Here is a 22,725-nt window from a genome sequence, read left to right as displayed (position 1 = left end):
AGAGGTGCACATGCCCCAGGGCAGAAGCCAGCCCCCCCAGGTGACCATGCAGACAAGAGCGACGCCACTGCAGCAGGTCCCACTGGTGGTGTCTCCTTAGCCTGTTTAAGACCCACTGCCCCTCCCACTTCCAGAAAAGTAGTTTGCATTTTCTGGTCCCAGGACAGGCCAGGGGCTCCAAGGGGCAGGGCTCCATCTTCTCCTCAGAGATCCTACACATAGGGGCTGCGCACCAGTGCGTGTATCCACTCCTCCAGCCGCCCACAGGGACTATCTTCTCCCCTTGGAATACTACAGATAAACTGTCCAACCAAAGGAGAGGTTCTGGATGTTTCCAAGGGGAGAGGAGGGAGCAGGTGGCAATGGGAGCTGTTGTGGCTCAGCCAAAGCTGGGCTGCTGACCAGCCACCACCAGCGGTCCAGCATCCCGCTCCAGAACTGACAACCAGGCAAGCCTGGATCCACATGGATGCGAAGACAGAGGCAGTGAGGATCTGGCCTTGCTCCCTGAAACGATTTCCAAAAGAAATGGAGTGGCTGCAAAAGTAATGCTTCTTATTCAAATAGATGAAAATTCTATCACCAGCTTAGGAGTGTTCAGATTTCCTTAAATCGGCGTTTCTTTTAATCCACTCTAGTTAGGTCAGATGTTTCTCAATTTCTTTTTATTTTTTATTTTTCATGAAGTCTCTCAATTTGACTACAACAGTATAATCGAAACAAAGTTTTCCAAAATCATACAAATCTCCTAAGTTCTTAAATATGATAAATACCTAGAGTCACAATTTTACCAAGGATGTTACGGTGTTCTGGTACCCACGGATGAATGTTGAGACCACTTCCTTTACAGCCTTTTAAGACCTACAATTAGATCACTAGGAAATCCCCATGTTCCTTAAACTATTTTTCTGAAGGAAGCAAGATTGAGAGAAGAGGGGGTGCTGCCTCATCCCCTATTTCTGCTCTACCGACTGTTGGCTGTGGAAATTTCACAATCACCTCATAAATTTCTTGACCTTTTAAGACCTATGGCCCTTTTGATGCCTAAACCTCTCATCAGTCAGGCTGGCTCACCTCGTGAGTGGCAGTCCCATTTCAACGGCTGATGCAGTCAGGTCTGGGCCTGTGCTGAGCTGTGTTCTGATCTGTTACATTGTATTTCCTTTCCAGTTTCTAACAGTGACCATGTTGTTTTGCCATTTACTAGCAGTGGTGACCTTGGGCAAATCACTGCTCATTTTGAACAGCTACATGTGGCCTGTGACAGCACCGGCTTTGCGGGGCTGCTGTGAGGACTAACTGGGTATGTGCTCAGTCCACCATTCATGTTGACTTGTGTTTGGGGACAGGAAGTGGTTTAACAAGCCATCATCAGTGGCTGTGATCTCAATGCCCAAAATAGAGCCCAGTCTACAGGTAATGCTCAGATTGTTGCATGAATTCCTGGTGCCATGTGGAAAGACCAGTCCTACAAACTTTGCTAGAATGTGCTATCTTTTCTTACTCCTTTTTAAGACGACCAAAGGGTATGTATGGTACCAAGGCCATGGTACCCTGCCCACTGATCTACAGGAGTGGCCCCTGACCTTGTGGCCTCCGTGACAACATTCACCAGCGACCAATTCCATCCGTGTCCCCCATGTTCTGGAGGCTCCCAGAGGGTAGAGCCCGTGTATCTTTTGTACACCATTATATGCCCAGCCAGGTGCCAGGCACGGGGCTTGGCAAACCCGAGGTCCAAAGAGGAGCAGCTGTGGAGTTCAGACTGGCAACGTCTGTGGCCTCTCTGGCTTTGACTGCACTGTCCATGCAGCCCACAGCTATGGAGCCTTCAGCCCTGAGCTGCCACTTAAATCACTGCTAATTTGACACCACAAATGGACCCTCTCAATCAGAACTCACATTCCATTTCCTGTCCTCAGTCCTTGGGATTAACTCCAAACATTTCCATTTTCTATCTCGAGTCCTCTCTTCACAACCTAAGACTTTCTGTGAAGCCACAACTCCCCCCACTGAACTCCACAGCACTCTGCTCCCACATCGGCTTTGGAGGGACCCAGGGGTCTTCTGAATAAGGGGCTCAGGGCCTCAGCAAGGGCTGTGAGGCATCTGTATCCGAACCCTACCACAATCCAGGGATCCGTCTGAAATGGGGAATGGTTTGGCCTGTACCTGGGAAAGGAGAGGAGAGCCCAAACTGCCAGGATTCTACTTCCCTCCACAGGTGCCCTCCCCAGGAAGCCAGAAGAGAAACAAGGCTGAGCAGTCAGGCCAGGGGGGCCCTCACAGCCCTCTGGAGGAGGGCTGACCAACAGGCGGGCCTTCATTAGGTGCTCAGTGCCCACAACCCCCTGGGGGTTGTTTCGGGTCGACCTGGATCCTCTGACGAAAGACTCTACACACAAACTTTTATAATCAGAAACTTTCAGTTTATTTTGAATAAACTACTCAACTTTGAGCAGACGACATTACCTCAAATTTTTCTTTGAAGAAAACAAAGATATATGGTCAATTCATGAAAACACAGTGCCTTCGTCTTCTGTCCTTTGTAGGACAGAAAAATTCTGCCTGACCTTTCCCACTTAGGACAGCCACGGGGAGCACAAAAGGACGCTCTCTCCCCACAGGTCAAGGGCTGCAGGCTGTGGTCTGGGCACAGAACCTCCCACAGCACCAGTGGTTGGGGCCACAGCTGGATGCAAGGGCACTCACTACACAGTAGCTGTGCAGTCCAAACAATGCAGGTGTCCAGGGGCGTGACTTAAGGCGCAGAGCGGTCACAAAGGTCCTGGGCCATGGCGGCAACACAAAGATGGAGGTGAGACGCCAGGATCTTCCATGTACCAACCCAGCACTCACACCCACCCCAGATCCCACAGCAGGCACTCTCCTGGTCCAGTGAGCTCCCACTATCCAATTCTGGGCTCATCCACTACACTTCTAACTTGTTTTCCCACTCCACCCCCAGTCTCTCCTTTGCAAGAGATGACAGGAAGACACAAAAGCTGAGTGGGGAGAAAGGGAGGCTGAAGCTAGCTGTGCACGCCTGACTCCAGGAGTCACAGCTGGCCTCTGCCTTCAAGAGTGACTCAGTTTACAGCTTACATGGCACATGGGAAATTGCTGACTATGGTGAAAATGTTTGAATATCAAAGAATTTCCAATACAATATTCATACATCTCCCAAGCAATTCGTTCAGGTCAAGTAGGCCCTGTCAAGTATAGACAGCTCTGCCAGTCTCAGAGTGAAGGCACTGAACAAAGCTGCAGAAACCCTAGAATCACAGATTTAACTTTGCAAAGACCCACAGGACCAAGTTCAGGACAGGCAGGACACCACACACCCCACTTGCTCCTTTGTGCTCAACTGTGCAAAAACTGGCCCTCTCCCGGCCAGCCTCTCCAAGTACAGGAGCTAGGACCACGAACCTGATTCCCAGGAGCCAGGACCCTCAGGACCTCATATTCCCAGGCCCTAGAGATAGTGTCCTCCGACACCTGAAATCAGGCGAGGGAGAGAGCACCCAAGCCCCAGAGCAGCCGCTGGACACACTCCAGGTAACATGAAAACAACTTATGCAAACAAGGCCCCTGAGCCAGGAAGACTAGTGCCCTTGGGAGGGCCAGGCTGAACTCTGACCCCGAAGCTCACCAGAGTATAGCAGGGCAATGTCAGGTATGGCTGCATGTGAACCTGGTCAGTTATACCACTGTGACACTGGCACAAAGAAGGGACCAAGGTAAACAAATTTATGTGGGGGAATAATTCCCTTTGAAAGTACACCGCTATCTTTAGGAGATAAAAGAAAACACTGTGCTGAACTCTTGTCCCCTGGTCTAGAGGACCTCAAGTCTACCCACCTATCTATGCTCTGCTGTGGGCTCTGGCTACAGCAGCCAGACCCAGGTAAGCCTCACCTTCAAGAATAAAGATGAAGCCACAGACACGCAGCGCCATCAGAGACAATCAGACACTTGTGGCAAGACCCTGTTCTGTACTGTCTCCTCATTGCCAAGGTATGGAAGGTGCACCTGACCACAAAAGGGTCTATGAGGACCAGTGGGAGGCATGATGTTTGATTCCCTGGGCGCCATGCCCATTACACAGCCCGACTCATTTCCCACCATCTGCCACCATGCTCTTCCCTTGGGACTCCAGCTGCAGCTGTGGCCAAACACCACGTGAATCTGGAAAGCAGAGACCACCCTGGGGCCTTCTTGCAGGAGATGTTTGGAGGCAGGGTGTGCAGGCAGCAAATGTTACATTCTAAGTAAAATACCTAGAGGGTAAAACACTCCAATGCCAATTTATTTTTTAAAAGGGTTTTGTGTAATTCTATGGTTGCATTGCCTTTTTTTGGTATAATTGTACAACCTTTGAAAATTACATAAGTTGTATTGATCTAATACTATTAACAGTCATTCAGAAAAAACTTCCCTCCCTCCCAACAACCATCCAGGGGGAATTAAAAGTCCTGAAAAGAGGCCAACTCAACATGGCCGCTTCCATAGTAGAAACAAAAAGCGAAAAGATGAGAAGGAAACAGAAATCGACTAGGAGGTGTGTGTGGCCAGTGTCTCTCAGGAGTGGGGCCCTGGCTGTTGCCTGATGTTGTGAAAGGCAGAGCCTTCAGCATGCAGCATGGCAGCTGGGAGAGCTCGTAGCCACGTCTTCCTCACTCCGGCACGTCCATGCCCCAGCCTAGGTGTCGTGGAAATCCTTCAGCAGGGTTCGCCTCCGCTGCTCTGCTATGTGCATCTGGTTTTCTAAGTCCTGCACCAGGGAAGCAAGAAGGGTGATTGCATGGCCCAGCAAGGGGCAGCCAAAGCTACGCCCACGTCAGGGGCTCCGAGAGGTTAAAAGCGAGGCCCTTCCCACCCTTCTCAACAGCAGCTTCCAGGCCACATGTTATTAACATGGCAGTGCTCACCTGACTGCAATAGAGGGTCCAAGAGGACCACTGGCACTTACCCCTCTGTCATAGCTGTCCGCACGCTCCACTTTCCATGACAGGTTTTCGATCTCAGCCTCCAGCTGAGCCTGCTGGTATTCAAACTGTATGGGTAGAGCAGGAGGGTCAAAAGGAGAGGGGGCTGTAGCCGGGCAGGGCCTGCAGATGGAGGGGCAGATGCAGCACCTCAGGCTCGCATGAGCTGCAGACAGCCCTGATGCTGTCCTCAGAGAGCAGTGCCAGCCCCTGTACCTGGAGCCAGAACCCAATCAAAAGGCTACCTAAAGAGTACAGCCAAATGGCAAGGCCATTGGCTCTCTAACCCCAAAGAAAGGGCAAGAATTTAAGCCACTGAACAGAAAGCTCCCAACATACAGGGAAACAGATGCTGTAAAAACAAGTCAAAATGGATATCCAGACTCTGTACTCCCTGAATACTGCATTTCTTTCCAGCCCTTCTGCAAATCAAGTCTTAAAAAGAATCAACCCATTTGACTTAGTAATTGTACATCGAAGCTCTATGCACAAAGGCATTCCTCAGTGCCTTATTTATAATAGTACCAAACAAAAACAATTAATACCCCAAATGACGGTACGCCTATATAATGGAACACTTATGCAACTATTAAAAAATGATATTCACCAGCCTGGTAAATAATGACAGCTGCCACAAAAACCTGCTATAACAATAAAATGTTATGCATACGCACACAACCTTGATTATATAAATACTATTAATTTTGAAAGGCTGAAAAATCCTAACAGTGGCCATTCTTTCTAGTAGGATTATGGATGATGTAAATGTTTTTGTTTTTCAACATTGAAACAATAAATGTGAATTACTTTATAATTAGAGGGCTGGGAGACAACTCATATCTAAGATGAAGAATTAAACAAAGACGTACAAAGTCCACTCGCTTTTAGGGACATGCATGCTGGATATCCTCCCAAAGCATGGGCACTGGCCTCCCAAGTAGCCATAGACCTTTGCAGTCCACTTCCCTATAAATATGGTTGCATTCAAGGGCTTCAGTGTATCTGCCTTATCATTATACAAAATGCCAACACCTGAGACCTATTTTGGAGGTGCCTAGAGAAATGCAATTTGAAAACTGACAGTTGTGTTGATTTTGCGCTCTTCTGGGCACCTCTGAAGGTAAGAGGGCAGAGTAGAGCGATTGCTTTGCCTTACCAGCTTCTTCCTCGGTCCAGACTCCATGTAGTATGCGTACGGGTAGGTGTATTGCAGGGTATATCGACACTGCGATGGGAGAGAAGAGAAGGTACCCGTGTCTATGATCCCAAACTACGTGCAACTCAGGTGGCTTTCACAATTCTTACCCCACCATGCAAATAGCCTGGCCCTACACTGAAAGAAAGGAGGCCAACCCAAATAAAGGATTAAGTGGGTGGACAACATGGGAAACAAATGAAACCAAAGTGGCCACAGAACACCCACAGTCCCTTTTTCACGGACTTATCAGCAGCTGTCTCAAGAGCTGCCTCTGGAGTCGGACATCAAAGTCCACACATTATCTCAGTAACTGTTCAGAGACAGTCTCTCATTTTCCTTTGAGAGATGCATGGATGGGACAAAGAAGAAAAAGGCTCTAGCTCTGCTCACAGGCAAAGGCAGTGGAGTCTTCTTCCTGAAGCCCCAGGGCAGCCAGCTGAGGACTGGGTCCTAAGTGGGCACAGCTCAGGGAAAGGAAGTGTGCAGGGCCGCAGAGGGAGCTAAATCCCCTCCCCGCTACAATGTCTCCCACCTTCAGGGGCCTGGGCTTGGCTGGGCCAGGCATTAGACTGGGATCAGAACAGTGAGGGGTACAGACCTTGGCCAAGAGCTTGGCAGCATTCTGTAGGTACTGCCAATCGATCCACGTCCCAAGATTATTCATGACTCTCTCCTGAATCTTCTCATGAATCCGCTGGTACGTCTGTGCCTCCAGCTGCAAGCTCTTGTTGTGGTTTTCCCACTACAGGGCACAGAAGGAGAGAGCTGTAACTGTAGAAGGTACAGAGGTCCACACAGGAGTGCGGAATAGACATGGTGGCTGGCAGGGCACAGCCACAGCTTCAATTAACTTACGGGACTGTGTGTCCTTGAGAGTGCAGAAGGGGGGACTTCTCCAGCCCACATGACTAACCCTGCCCAGAGCCGCAGTCTGTCTGCCAGATCATTACGCCCCTCTGGGGCAACAGGGCTCCCACCTTGAGGACTAACAGATCCACTGCTCCACTGTGCTTAGAAACCAAATGTGCCATGCTCTGTTGGCTTCCAAAGGGTCTGACTGAGAAGACATACCCTCTAATTCTGACTATTAAGATGGCACTGGATGGAAGACTGCCACTGTCGTCTAATCCATCTTTCAAACAAGGTTAGCACCATGTCCTTCCATTGTGGCTGTGGCTGTCCTGTGGAGCCTGAAAGCCACATGTATGGAGGGATCAACCTGGGCCCCGGTGGGAGCTCCATTCCCTGACTTGTGTGTGCACACGCTAGCTCAGGCTACCAATCACTGGAAATGCCACCCCAGGAGGCCAACTGGAAGAAGCACGCCCTGGAGGGGCAGATGCAGGAGAGGACACCTACCCGCTCAAAGTAGAACAAGTACTTCTTGAGGGCCTCCCTGGCTTGGGCTTGCTGGCTCTGGTTGACAATGTCGGGGTTCTCCTTGTACCGACTGCACTCATAGTACTCACTGCCGTGGGTCTTCCAATCTCCTAGACACATCCAGCAGAAGTCTGCACAGAACAGAAAAAGAGGCATTTATACCCTCAAGACAAGCCCATTCTTCCAAAGGCATTGGCAAAACAGTGGACAGAGATCCTGCTGGAGGGCAGGGGGCGACCCCCTAACCAGGACTTCCCAAGGGTGCCCATCTTTCCAGAGGCAATGGGAATGTGCACCTCTCATTTCATCATATCCCACTGTTCCTGTAGCCTGTTAATCTGAACAGTACCCTACAGATATTCTCAGTTCCATGAGCATATATGCTTTGTACCCTTTTAATCCAATGCAGGCAGATGTTGACTGCATGAGGCCATTAGTCTGCTGTGTTAATGCCACTATGAGAAGCAGAAACTTGTCTGACTGAGGCTCAACTGGTTCTTTAGAACACACATTTGCCCTCCTGACGCCCTCCCACCCTTACAACATCTGTCCGAGGAAGATTTTGTACATGAAGCTGGGAATAAAGGTTTCCCCCTCTATTTCTTGTTTTTTTAAAAAGCACATTTTTATATAAAGTCTACAGCTACTCAGTTAGTTCATACCCAGAATTGTGACTCTGCTTCCACACTGAGGAAGCAAAAAGGGAAAAATAAAGATCCCTTGTGGACGCTAAAGATCCAAACAATTACTGTGATCTAATGAAGAGGGACCAGCCACGGTTCTGTGAGATGTCCAGTATATTTTGTCTCTGCCAGAGACCGGACAGCGGCAAGCCCTGTTTCCCAGGATTTATTCCCGTAAGTTGGCTCACTGACTTCCCAAAAAAGACTCCTGTAAAATTTAGGAAAACTAAAGCCAAACCCAGAGACCCAGACATCATTCACTTCTCTTGGGAGCCTTCACTGCACATTGGCAATACTACTCTCTCCTTAATCAGCTGGGTTGTGCTTGTGACTGTTTTAAATACTACTACATTGCTTCGGGACCTCTATCCAGGTGGTAAAACCATACAGCAACACCAGGGAATTAACCAGACAGTTAATTCTAGGTAGCCAGGCATGAGGAGACCGTGGCTGCGGAGGGACACACAGGGGACTTCCTAGGTACTAGGAACGTGGGGGCAGTCACTTTGTATTTCTCTTGAGACTGTATGAGTGTCTTACTCACTGTAGATGATACATCTCCCTATAACTCAAACACACACAGAAAGATAAAGTGGGACACATCTGAGGATATCTGCCACTACCCTTAGCCCATATTTCTTCTACACTTCAGAGTTCCCTTCTTAAGACCTTGCACGTCCATTTTGATTACAGTGAGCTCCTGGGAAACACAGGAATAGCATTAGATGGGCCCTTACAAAGAGAAACTCTCAGTGCCTCCTGGTCAGCATCCAAACAGCTGTGGGGGAGATCTATCCAGACATACTTTCTACTTGCAAGAATTTTATTTCTTTACTTGATCTGGCAGGAAGAAAGCAAAACCAACAGGTTGTATGTAACCTACTCCTGATAGATGGAGGAGGCCTGAAAGGCCAAATCAAAGCTCCTTTAGACTAAAGACTACCAAGTTATGGCTTAAATTTGTAATTAGTTTTAGTATCTTGCAATAAACTGACAGTTGAAACAAGAAAAGAAAAAAACCCCACTGGAAACTTTATAAAATCTCAAAGGAAAAGTATTATTTTACTACCTCTAGTAGAACCAGGTTACAACCTGCTTTAAGGTATCTGGAAGGTAGCACAGAGCAGCCCCATGCTACTTACCTGCCTTGGCAAAAATAGAACATGCTAAAATCTTCTTGGATGACTGAGGATCATGAAGGTCTAAGAGTCATCCCCAACTTGATTTCTGACTACATGTGTCAGCAAGATGGCAGTGGGATTACAAGGGGACCAAAAAATAAACAGCATGACTGTAACTGACCGAGACTGTCCTTTGTTTTGTCACACCACTACAAAAGTACTCACTAAATAAGCAATGGAGACCCATGCACAAGAGACACAGACTGTGCCACTGGGCCTTGAGCACCAAGCCTGGACTCACCGTGTTTACACTTGGAGCATTGCTGTCAGAGGGAAACAGAAGAGAACATGTTAAGGGCATGCTGACCAAAGGCTCCACGTCACATATGCAAAAGGTACAGGCTTCTGCTCACCATGTGATTGCAGCCTCCGTTCTTCTCAATGCAGATGTTGCACTTGGGACACTGAGGAGACAGAAGGGCGCCATTAGGCTCACGCACCATCAGGCCGCCTCTAAGATAAATTACACAAAGCTCCTGGCACCCGTGCCCAGTAACTCATCGTGCGAGCACTTCTGGGGAGGAGCATCTCCCTTAAATGTGGCGGGTCGCTGAGGCTGGAACAGCAATCCAAGGAAATGAGGTCAGCACGTTTGGCTCTGAAACACTCCAAGCACCAGCTGAGCCCACTAAGTCTTCCACCATCTGTCCCTGCCACAGGCCGCTCAGGTTAAGCACAAGCTGAGTCAACAGAGAGCTTGCCTGCATGGGAGGAATGCCAAAGCGGCACAAGAGCTGCACTAAGCCCTGGTCAGCTTGCCTGGACTTCTGCTTCAAGAAGAGGGCAAGGAGCAACCTCTAAAGCTTGCTCATTTTCATTCGAGAGATGCCTGCCACCCCAGGAAACACTGCAGAGACCAGTCCGATACTGTGCCATGCAATGCACTTTGGTTAATGATGTCATGGTCACAGCTGTGCTTGTGAATGCATCAACTCAGCGCGTGACTGGCACCGGGTAGTGCCTTGGGTGCCGAGTCATCCAGGGCTCAAGGGGCTGCTGGCCATGCTTTCCCAGCGGAAGTTGCAGAAAAAGAACTGGGCAGGCCTGGGCTTGCGTTAGAGCCTTGCTATTTAGTAGGTGTGGCTATCAACCTGGGAGGCTCCAATAAAACCTAGCTTTTTTTCCTAATCAGTTCTCCTAACTTTTCCAGGCATTTCAGCATCTTATTAAAATAAATGCACCAATGCATATGATTAAACCACTGCTAACTCTGCCACGTCTGGGCAAGGGTCTGCAGCCTCCAGCAAGGGCTCCGGGGCCCTTCGTGTTCTGCTCTCAGATGGCAAGGCCCTGGGCAGCACTAAGGAGGGCAGATCCATGACAGGTAAGATACAGTCCTTACGTCTTTAGTGTGAGCACTAATGTAGTTGGCTGTTTCAGAGTCGTCTGCACACTTCGTGAGCCATTTCCGGATTGTGGCGCAGTCTGTGGGGGCGTGATACATCTGACGACACTTGAAACTTAAAACCAAAAAAGAAAAACACTCAAATAACCGTTAGGTCAGGGTCCCATGTTTTAAATTTTCCTTCTGTCCATGCCAACAGATCCTGAATTAAAGCTTTTCAGAGGGAAAGTCACCTATCGAGGCCTTTGAGACCTTTACTTACCCAGGATTATACTGAAATACTGTGTGAATTTCTTTTCAGTCTAAGCCTTTCTAAGATATACTTTCAACAAACCCAAATGAAATGTTTCTGTTATAAATATCTTGTATGAGGTCAACCCTTCCTAAAAGGATGTCATATTCAGAACTCAGCCGCTTAACAGGCATGGTGAGGTGCTGTGAGACGGATACTTGAGCTCAGATCCATGGCGGGACCGAGATCCACTTCTGGGAGCCTTAAACGGTTTATCTCCCAGCCAGATACGCACAAAGAATGCACGAATGCCAGAACATGGGCAATGTGCAGGGGCATGGTGCAGGTGACGATGCCTGAAACTTCAAATCAGAAAAATCTCCAACACTCATCGAGCCTGGCTCCTGTGACTTTAATTTCCCTTTTGTCCAAGCCAACACAACTTCATGGAGAGCAAAGGCTCTCAGGCAGATAGCCTAACACATGCCCTAGGTAAAGAAGTTCACCATGTGGGAAAAAGGATGGAGAGCAAGTACACCCATAGTTCTTTAACACTCTGGTGAGCCACACACTCCCTCAACAATGCCCTGAAAGGCAGGCACACGTGCATACACGCCACATTTTCCACGTAGTTTCTCTGAAGCCCCATGAATCTTCCAGGGAGGCCTTTTCTCTCCCAGCCCCAACCTCACTGAGAGCAGTAGCAGTGGAGCCCTGAAGGAGGAGAAGGCATGAGCCCAGGGCTGCTTAGCACCCACACTCACTCTTACCAGAAGACCTCGTTGCACCGATTGCACTGTACTCGGCGAGCTCTGGGCTCCTGTACCTGGATAACCATGGGGCAGTCTGCACCAGGGCACAGCTGGAGCTGGTAATGACTCTGTGAACACACCAAGGAGGAAACATGGAGGTCACCCACTAGTTGCTGCCTCCAAATTAGACCTCCCTGAGTGCTTAAACACCTTCTGTTCTTTCAGCTCATGACTTACACCAAAGGGGCTATAGGGATTCAGGATGAATGTTGTGAAGAGCAGACATTAGGCAGATACTGAAGACCTTTAAATGTTAAGTTAAACTAGGTAGCAACTCACTAGAATGATCTAAGGTTAGATTACAAAATGGAATACAGAATTGTATCTGTGAGAAAAGCACAAAGGGACAAGGGCTGGAAAGGAACATAGCCTAATCAGCTGTGCACAAGACTCTGAGACTCAATGACCCTCAGGATTCCACCAAAGGCAGCAAACAGCATAAGACACAAGGCATTGTTTATCCCACAGCATGTGCACAAGAAGATGCAGACGGTCAATCAATCCAATAGCTGAGGCATAAAAAAGAAGACAACTGTGCTGCTGCATGGAACCAGCGAGCCTGAGAAGGTAGCCCAGTATGGAGGGAGAAGTCCAAAACTGACCAGGCTGGGATGCTGGACAAATTTTCAAACTGCATGAGAAACAATACCCCTTCTCTGTGCCGACTCACACAGTAAGCTGAACGGAATGGCAGCTCCTGAGATACACCTGACTTGTGTCCATCCCCTGGTGTATAATAGCTTGTGTAAGCAACTGTGTATAAGGTGGGCATGACTCACCATTCCACAAGAGAAAACCAAGGCTCAGAGAGGTCAAATAATGAGTCGAAGATTACACAGCGAGGAAGTAAAAGAACGGAAATTCATAGAAATGTCTGTCTGACTCCAGGGCCTGTGTTCTTCACTACCATTCTAGTGGTTTTCAAACTTTTCTAAAGCCATGGAATTCTTTCTTCAAACACCAGTACCTAATCGCAGCCTAGACCATAAAGCAACTGTAGTGAGCATCTGATGGAAAGCAGGCCCAGGAAGACAGAGCGCACAGCACCAGGGGCTGGTCGTACCTCCACATAGTCCCTGAAGAGGTAGCGCCTGTATTTGTCTCTCAGTTCTTCGTTGGGCAACAATGGAAACACAAAATCTTCCGGTGTTCGGAGCAGGCAGTCCTGAGCCATGCAAGAGACTCCTGTTGAACAAAGACAACCTGATGGACAACTGTCCTGTGGAAGACACAACTTATAATAATACATTTGCCCGAGTTCAACTGGTGAATTCATATTCCACATAGAAAACCCCTGAAGCAACAGAATTTATTCAAAGAGAGAAATTAATATATCTGCACAGTGATGCAACTACAATAGTATCCCAAATTACATATACATACATCACAAATGTCACTGAAAAACATTTTTAAAATTCCTATAGGATTCTTTACTAACAATTTAGTTTAGTGATGTTCAATATCATGTGCAAGTGATGACCACCCACACGTGAGATTTTGCAGATACAATTAATGTGATGCTAATTTCACTTCAATATCATCAAGTCATAATGTAACAAACACTCCTGTAACCGATCATCAGGTTTTTTTTTTTTTAAAGATTTTATTGGGGAAGGGGAACAGGACTTCATTGGGGAACAGTGTGTACTTCCAGGACTTTTTTTTCCCAAGTCAAGTTGTCGTCCTTTCAATCTTAGTTGTGGAGGGTGCGTTCAGTTTCAAGTTGTTGTCCTCTCAGTCTTAGTTGTGGAGGGCGCAGCTCAGCTCCAGGTCCAGTTGCCATTTTCTACTTACAGGGGGGCACAGCCCACCATCCCTTACGGGACTTGAACCGGCAAGCTTGTGGTTGAGAGGACGCACTCCAACCAACTGAGCCATCCGGGAGCTCAGCGGCAACTCAGCTCAAGGTGCCGTGTTCAATCTTAGTTGCAGGGGGCGCTGCCCACCATCCCTTGGGGGACTCGAGGAATTGAACAGGCAACCTTGTGGTTGAGAGCCCCCTGGCCCATGTGGGAATCGAACCGGCAGCCTTCGGAGTTAGGAGCACGGAGCTCCAACCGCCTGAGCCACCGGGCCGGCCCCCACATCATCAGATTTGATTTGTTCTATTACCTAAATTGCAGCAAACTCTCTGGGTGTTTCTAAATTATGGCTCCTACTTGGGTAATCAAGACAGCATAGGCAGCTTAAAGGACTGTTCTCCCAAGAGGTAGCCCTGCACTTACACCAACATTTACATATATGCCCAACAATAGCCTTAATTTTCTCATTTTGCTCAGGACCGGGGAAAACTTTGCCACTATTCAGACTGATGTGTTTGAAAACCAGTGGTTCTAACAATAAAATCCTCAATCAGGCTGAGAAGAAAACAGCTAGTTGACCTGAGTACTGAAAAGAGCAGAGTCAGAGATAAATACTCTTCATACCAGCCTTTTACAAATTCTATGGCAAACTTACCCACACCCACGCCATCTTTGACAAGTACTGCGCAGTGTTGCTCCCAGCAGCTCCGGCAAAACTGGTGCTGACAGGCCAGAGAGAGTAGGTTTTCCTTCCGCACAAACTGCATACACACTGCACAATGGTGAGGGGGATGGGCTGTGGTGACCTGGGGAGGGGCAGAGCCATGAGTCAAAGAGGAGCCTTCAGTTCCCAGGAGGCCTTGTGTAGCTAGGTGCATGGGACGCAATCCTGACCCTGTAACAAGGGTCAGAACTCAGCTACAATGTGTGGACTCGGAGTCCCAAGAGTTCTCAGCAGAAGACATCGATCAAGAAGGCTTCCTGGAAGAGGTGGCACCTGAGCTGGCTTGCAGAATCACTAAGATTCAGAGAGGCAGAGAGAAGGCTAGAATAAGAACTTACAGTAACTCATAATGCCAGGCTGAAAAGCTCAGTATTTCAGAATTGCCGAGGTCATTCAGTGCAACTTGTTTTGGAGGCTACTGGATTTTTTTTGTAAACTGCCCCTCTTGAAGAATAGCATAGTTGCCTCCCAACAGGTACTACAACCCAATCATAACATTCTTACAGGCTGAGTGTATAAAGCTTCTAACAGCCCACACTGCTACTTAACAAAGACAGTGATTTTCCCATATCAATATGCCCAAAATACAAAATATTATAGCTTTTACCAAGTTACAACTCATTCTTCACACAACAAAGAGATGTCACATACAGTTAATTTAGAGGAATAAGGAAGGCTCCTACTAAGGAAGAGACTCTTCTAGGATATGGAAGACAAATAACTACAAAGCTTAAACTCCCAGGTTCATGCCATGCTACACAAACTGCCAAAGACAATGACCACCTGGGGACCCAAATCAGAACCAATGGAGAAGTCCATTACAAAGTTACCTTCGGTTCTTGTTAGTTCACTGGAAATGCAAAACATAATTTGAAGACAAGGACCATATTCTCATGTTTACCATGTATGCTCCTAGAAGTTTTCTCTGAAGAGGCTACAGAAGTTCTGTGGTGATCTGAGCCCCAATCCTCCCCCGAGAGCTCTTTCAAGATTGCCCTCATTCATCTGACAAATGTTTTGTTAACTCCAAGATACACAGGAAGTTGTTAGGCATTGTAGAATATGGTTCCTATCCTGAAAGCACTTACAGTCTGGTAGGGGAGCTGAAAGATGAGTAACTCATTACAACATACGTATAAAGGTAAAGATAGAACTAGAGGAGCTTGGAGGGGAGACAGGCTTTGTGAGAGACGGCTTAGATTTGGGTCTTTAAAAAAAGTGAGTTGCATTCCCACAAGCAAAGATGGGGACAGGGTCTGGACAGTCCAGGCCAGGGAAGGCACACGCAAAGTCAAAGAGGCAGCAGTGAGCTTGGGGACACCAAGCAACCCAGCAGGAATGGAGGGCAGGCTGTGTGCAGTAAGTGCAAAGATAAACGTGAGGCTGAAGAAGGGCGCAGGACTGGCAATGACTTACTCCTCATCTACGAGGAAACTTGTCAAACTACAATGGAAATGAAAGATGTAGGCCTCTATTGGAATACACACTGTAAGCAGGTTGCATTACAAACAAAGCTAGATGGTTCTCAATAGCACGGTACATCAGGCAAGAGCCATGTGCACCACAAGAAGCCTTAGCAAGTAAGAGACACTCACGTGTTTTGATGGATTGGGCTGAACTCGAGCCTCAACGAGCAGCTGAGCAGAATTAGACTTGTATCTACAAAACAAAAAGTAGAAATAAAGGTAATCAGAAACTGAAGATGAACATTTTTACCTCTGAACAAAAACAAAGAGACCAAAACGTGCTATGGTCACACTAAAATCTGTCTTTAATTAGCTTCTCACAGAACCAAGCTTCCTTTTCCCTTAGTACACTTTTTTCACTTTCCATGTTTTAGCTCTCAATTGGTATGAGAATAAAAACCCTGATTCAAAGGCACTGAACTATAATAAAAATACTTAAGAAAGACCATTTGCAGTTTAAATCCCTTTCTGGAAATATAAGCAAATATCTCCATGGCTTCACAACAGGAAAGGATATCTTAAGACAAAGAAAATGCTAAGCATTAAAAAAAAAAAAACACAAAAAAACTGACAAAATATGCTACATTTAAAAACTTCAGTTCATCAGAATACACCCTAAAGAGGAAAGCAAAGCTATGAACTGGAAGATAATTCAATACATATAACTGGCAAAGGACTGATACTCAGAATTAAAAAAACCCCAAAACTCTTAAAAGTCCACTTGAAAAGACAAAACAATAAAAATAGGCAAAGAGAGAATGGACATTTTACAGAAGAGAAAGAACAAATGGCCATTAAACATATGAAAAGATGCTCAACTTACTTAATAATATGGGGCATTGAAATTAAACACAATTAGATGCCATTTACACCCACCAGACTGTGTGACACTCATATATACTGGTGGACATGTAACACGATACAATCACTTCAGAAAATATTTTGGCATTATCTAGTAAAGGTTTAGAAACACATACCTACAGCCCAGTAACTCTATACCTATACTTAAACCTACAAAAATTATCTGACACTAGGAGTCACGTACAGAAGTTTTCAGAGCTGCGTTATTTGTAACAGCAAAAAAACCCCTCACAAATAGTTTTTTGAAAACAGGATGAATAGGATGTCATGAAATGTAACCTTGTTAGTGATTTAAAAAGTTGAAAACACATACAGCATGATTCTATGTCTGTAAAGGTCTGAAAACATAACAACACTAAAAGATATGGAAGGGGGTGTGGCCAGGTGGGAATCACCACCTCGGGCTCCAGAGTAAAGTCAGGGGGTTTCTTATTTGGGTGGGCACGTAAGACTTGTGTTTGCTTTATTATTCTTTAAAACCTACACAAATCACACGTGCGTGCATGCATGTACACACATTTGTGAATAAGTATTTCATAGTAAAAATTTAATTGCTTCTGGAATGGGGTATGGCATAAATACATTTAAAAACAACATCACATGGCAATAAAAGTGCCACAAAAAGCCCCGGAAAACTTATTATCAAGGTACCAGGAATCTGAGCAGGGAAGAATTATGTCTTATGTATGTGATGTCCTTACTCCACCTTTGACTATTTTTACCCTTACTTCTCACACTAGTATTCTTAACATCTTTAGCTATCCAAACCTTCTCCGTTTCCAAATTAGACTAAAGATTTTGGACAGTGAGAGATACTTCCACTGCTGGAACCTACGTAGCTCCAGAGTTTGGGTTGCATAACAGTGGTGCAGACAGTGGAAGTTCACCTGGAAGTCTATCTACAAGTATTCAGCTCTTGCGTATGGACAGTGAGATGCAGTTAGTGAGTCAGGAACACATTTGCTCTTTCTGAGTGGAATGAGCTGTTCCAGCTGGTATGGCCATCCCAGTTGTGTTTAGCCTGGAGAAGAAAGACATGACCTTCCTCTGCAGATAAGTGGAATCACACCAGGCAGAGAAAGGCTGACTCACTGGAGTGTGAAAGGGCAGAATGGTGACCAGTGTTTCTCACCAGGGGACATTTTCTTCTCCAAGGTTATTTGGCATTGTTTAGAGACATTTTTGATTTCAAGGACTTGGCGGTGCTATGACTTGTGTTAAATAAAGCCCAAGGGTTCTACCAAATTCTTACAATTCAAGAACAGATTCCATACAACAAATAGTTATCTAGCCCAAACTGTCAACAGTGCTGAGGATAAGAAACCCTGAACTAGACAGAAGCATGTGTCTCGGAGGGTGGGGCATAGGGAATGTCGCCAAAGATCCAGGGGGAAGAGAAACTTCTCTTCTGATAACTTCCAAGGTATCTTAAGATTCCAAGGTCTGTGCCTCAAGAACTCTGGTTCTGGAGGTGAGTGGTAAAGCGGCCAACCTTTTCTGAAGCTAATACCCAATACGTTATGATGCACTGTTCACTTGATTTTTCCAAAAGAAATAACTGGAGATGTTGGCAAATGTTGTCTAGAAGGGTACTGATTACAAACTAACAAGGGCATAAAAATTTTGAACTTCACTGTCCAACAGCAGAGGTTTAGAAAAAGTATGGAAGAGCTATATGATGAAATATACTGTTCCAGCAATAAAACTGGGGTAGGAAAAATATGCTGAAAAATATATGGGAAAATATTCACCATATATTGAGAGAAAAAGGAATATATGATAATAATATGATCTAGTGTTTTAAAAATACAATATGCACATTGTAAGGATATATTCAAAAACATAAACAACAATCACCACTGGGTGGATGGGCAGAGAGAGAAGCTACGGGTGATGCCATCTCTCCGCCGCCAAACACCTTACCTGTCCAATATTTCTGCAACTTGCCAGTGGAAATTAACTAATATAAGTTTAGCAACTGAATGAGATACCTAAAAAAAGAAAGAAAGAAAGAAATCAAATTATAACTGTAGTTTCTTTCAGAGAGGTCCACATTTTGAGAAATGCATACATTCATGTCTGTAGCAGGCCCAGGCTTGCTTTCCAAATTCTTCCTCTTGGTTCTCTGCTTCGTCTTCTAAGTTTAGACACTTATAATCTTAGTTGATTTCTGGATCTCTCTGATTTTTCTATTTTTGTTTTCATTAATGACCTTTCTAAAAAATTAGCTTGAATTGAAACTTAAACAAAACCACCCCATCTACAGTAGACAACAATTCAGCATCGAACCTAAGCAAAAGAGCTATGGGCTCCCTACTGTGGTACATGTTCCCTCCTGCTGCTATAGGGGCTACACACGGGAAGCCCACTTCTTAGGCCTGTTACTTTTAGAAAATCTTCAGGCTTGGAATTTTTGTATAAATCCAGCAAAGCAACAACAAAAAAACCTTCACCTGTTTAAAATCTCTGAATGCCTGGCAACCACGAGCCCCAATTGCAAGGATGACTTAAAAGTCTACGGGCAGGGCCGGCCCAGTGGCTCAGGAGGTTGGAGCTCCGTGCTCCTAACTCCGAAGGCTGCCAGTTCGATTCCCACATGGGCCAGTGGGCTCTCAGCCATAACGTTGCGGGTTCAATTCCTCGAGTCCCGCAAGGGATGGTGGGGAGCGCCCCCTGCAACTAAAACTGAACACGGCACCTTGAGCTGAGCTGCTGCTGAGCTCCTGGATGGCTCAGCTGGTTGGAGTGCATCCTCTCAACCACAAGGTTGCCAATTTGACTCCCGCAAGGGATGGTGGGCTGTGCCCCCTGCAACTAGAAATGGCAACTGGACCAAATGGCAACTGGACCTGGAGCTGAGCTGCGCCCTCCACAACTAAGACTGAAAGGACAACAACTTGACTTGGAAAAAAGTCCTGGAAGTACACACTGTTCCCCAATAAAGTCCTGTTCCCCCTTCCCAATAAAATCTTTTAAAAAAAATGTCTAAGGGCAGATTTTCTGGCTCCTACCCACTCTCTCTCTTTCCCCCCCCCCACACTGTCTTTTGAAGCACACTGGTTATGGCTACCAGAGCCTCAGAAGGTGCTCTGAGCTAGCGATTCTACTCCTGTAAATTTTTCTGAGGAAATGATAGAAGATATGTGTACTAGTGTTTTACAAGAGTAAAAAATTAGAAATAACCTAAATGTGCCCAACAAAAAGGATCTAGATAATGTATGACATTCATGCAATGGACTGCTACGTAATCACTGAAAAGGATGGTGCAAACGTTTATTGACATAGAAAGAAGTTCACATTTTAACATTAGGTTAAAGTAGCCAGTAGTAAGACAGCATGTACATGTTATAGCCACAGTAGCTTGTTAATAATAGGGGAAGTAAGCTAGTTACAAAACAGACCACCTGAAGGGTCAAAACAGGCGGGGGCCCACAGAAGATTGGGATGTATTTGGATGTCTTGATCAGGCTTCCCACAGACAGCACTGCACAGCAGGAGGGGGCTACTGAACCCAGGAGAAACAAGGAGCACGCTTCAGGCTAAGGAGCCAAGAGCACACACAGAATCTTGGTATCCTGCTCACTGGACCAAGTCTTTAAAAGAGGAACTACCTCTGAGGTAGTACGTGCCTGGTCCACAGGTAAGAACTGTGTGGGGAAGACACACAGTAACCAACACGTGATCCCTGCTTCTAGAGCTCAAGTCATTCCTGAGACAGGTGCACCCCTCCTAAACAGTGACCTGTCCCAGAGCACAGTCAGTGTCAAAGGTTATTCAGTGAGTGATGGCCTTCCTGTCCTAAAGCCCAGGAACATCTGGAGGAAACCAAGGACTGAAGACCGCTTACTTCACCAAGGGTGGGGGCCCCGATTCCCTTCCCCATGAGGCAAGAGGCAACTGACCCGGCATCCTGCGGTAGTATTTTCTTGTGGAGGCCCACGGAGACTTTAGGCCAAGGACCCCTGAATTATAGTTGACACTTCTAACTTGTGGCCACAACAAAACCACTCATCCACAACACACCACTATCACAAAATAAAAACAGACACAAAACATTTGGTTTAAACTTTAATGACTGCTTGAATGCAGCTTTTGGCTATAAATTTTTTTGGGCAAAAAACACCTGACAGTGATACTGTTTAGGATGAGTGCCTCGCTGGAACCTTTTCTCTCCTCTCTTACCCAATGGGGCTCAGTCAACTGTCCTGACTTCTCAATGTCTCGCCATGCAGTGGCTACCAGGTCCTAGCAAAGGCACTGAGCCAGGTGAGAAACCCAGAGGAGTCCTGGCCAATTCCAGCACAGGTGGCTCAGATGGAGCTTTGAAGCTAAGAATGGGGTTCAGGCTGCCTCTCACAGATCCACAGAACCCAGAACTGGACTGGACACAGGATGGCCACTCAACACGTGCTGATCGTTAAATTACATCAGGTCTTTAATCTCTGTGTGTTTTCAAAGTGGAATTTCTCAACCTTCCTGAAGAAATAGAATTTTAACACAATACCTGGTCTGAACACTTGATCTCAACAGCACTAACAGTAGCAACAAAGCCTCAGACTTCGCATACCAGGTGCCGCCCACCTATGGAAAACAACATGGCCCTCTGGTGAAACTGCAAATTGTATTGGTGACTACAAGTCCACTAATGACCAACTCAGAATATCCCAGTGGAGTTGAGTTTTGGTGAGAACAGACAATGGGAAGAGAAGATGCATCTAACACTTTATAAAACCAACAGCGGAGTGATGTGAATCTATTCTCAATGCCAACAGCCAAGACACACCAATATAAACAAGATAGTAGGCGCACTTGAGCCAGCTGTATGCACCCCCCACCAGCCTTCTGCAGGAGGCGCTACTGTGAGCCACACCCCATAGATGGGGGTTGAGAATGGCCCATATCAAGTCCACTGTGTATCACAGAAACATGAAGGAATTCTGAGACCATTAATTTAAGCAAAGTGCAGTGTAACTGCATCTCACCCAGACCAAGGAAGATCTGTAGGGAAGTCAGGTTCCAAACGGCTCTCAGAGCAAAAGCAGCACAGGGGTGGAGAAAGAGTACCTAGAATAATTTACGCTAAAAGGCAGTCCCAGCAGGGAAGCCACCCTTTCCCTGATTTGGGTCATAAGAGAAAAGTGACTGACTGCACCCACCCCCCACCCCCAGCAGTCCCAGAAGAAGCGACCTCAGGTGATTTGGGGACAGAAAAGGGGGGTGTATGTGAGTGTGTGGGGGGGTGGCCAATACGTACTAAGCCACCTTCAGCGGGCAGGCCAGGACAAACCTTGTAGGTGCTATTTTAAACATTAAAGATAAAAACCTGTCTTAGAGTGCAAACAGCCGAGGTCTCTCAGGAAAGAAGTACCTGAGTATTCATACCACTACTGTAATGCTCAAAGAGCTAGGCAATCCATTCTGAATCTATTAGAGTCAACACTTCACAACTGGCGAAAAGTGTTCCCCTTTTCTGAAAAGAACCTTTCAGCAGAATCAAGACAAACTCTTGCTGGTCTGTTTTGATGAAGAAATAATCTGTGACTAGGTTTGTACAGTTCACCCTTGAACAATACGGTTTGAACTATGCGGGTTCATTTATATGCGGGGTTTTTCTGGACCTGTGCAGTTCAAACCTATGCTATTCAAGGGTCAACTCCAAGGTTAGGAATCGAGTATATAGGGGGCCAAATGTAGTTATACTCAAATTTTTGACTACACAGAGACCTTTGCCCCTTCCCCCTGAATTATTCAAGGGATGACTGTACTATCAAGAAGGATTTAATGAAAAAGTCAAACCTCTTCTAAAAGGAAAATGGATCCAGGGTGGTAATCAACCAGTGAAAGCCAAAAAAGACTAATTCCTCCTTAGAGAGGAATACATATGACCATGTCATGTTCAAGATAAATGTGCAGTTCTATTAGGTCAACATGTAATAGGATTGTAAGTCTTATTTATTTGAGTTCTTATTCTACTTCTGGAAACACTGAGGAAAAGACTCAGTGAGGAAAAGGAAAAGACTCCCAGACAATCAGCTCTAAGTGTCTTTTGGAAC

General features: G+C 46.3%; 1 protein-coding gene across 1 annotated transcript in view; it reads right to left on the bottom strand.

Moving 5' to 3' along the window:
• Positions 1–2,410: 2,410 nt before the first annotated feature.
• Positions 2,411–22,725, bottom strand: part of ARIH2 (ariadne RBR E3 ubiquitin protein ligase 2) — a 45,476-nt gene continuing 25,161 nt past the window's right edge. The window contains 13 exon segments of the mRNA XM_081072038.1: positions 2,411–4,774; positions 4,973–5,056; positions 6,145–6,213; positions 6,785–6,928; positions 7,546–7,697; positions 9,672–9,693; positions 9,784–9,834; positions 10,773–10,890; positions 11,778–11,887; positions 12,883–13,004; positions 14,277–14,427; positions 15,941–16,004; positions 18,596–18,663. Coding sequence (XP_080928164.1) covers positions 4,703–4,774; positions 4,973–5,056; positions 6,145–6,213; positions 6,785–6,928; positions 7,546–7,697; positions 9,672–9,693; positions 9,784–9,834; positions 10,773–10,890; positions 11,778–11,887; positions 12,883–13,004; positions 14,277–14,427; positions 15,941–16,004; positions 18,596–18,663 — 1,227 coding nt within the window. The 3' untranslated portion in view covers positions 2,411–4,702.

The sequence above is a fragment of the Rhinolophus hipposideros genome (assembly GCF_964194185.1).
Source record: "Rhinolophus hipposideros genome assembly, chromosome: 14".
Lineage (NCBI taxonomy): Eukaryota > Metazoa > Chordata > Mammalia > Chiroptera > Rhinolophidae > Rhinolophus > Rhinolophus hipposideros.
Note: the sequence above shows the minus strand (reverse complement) of the source record. Positions and strands in the feature narration are given on the sequence as shown.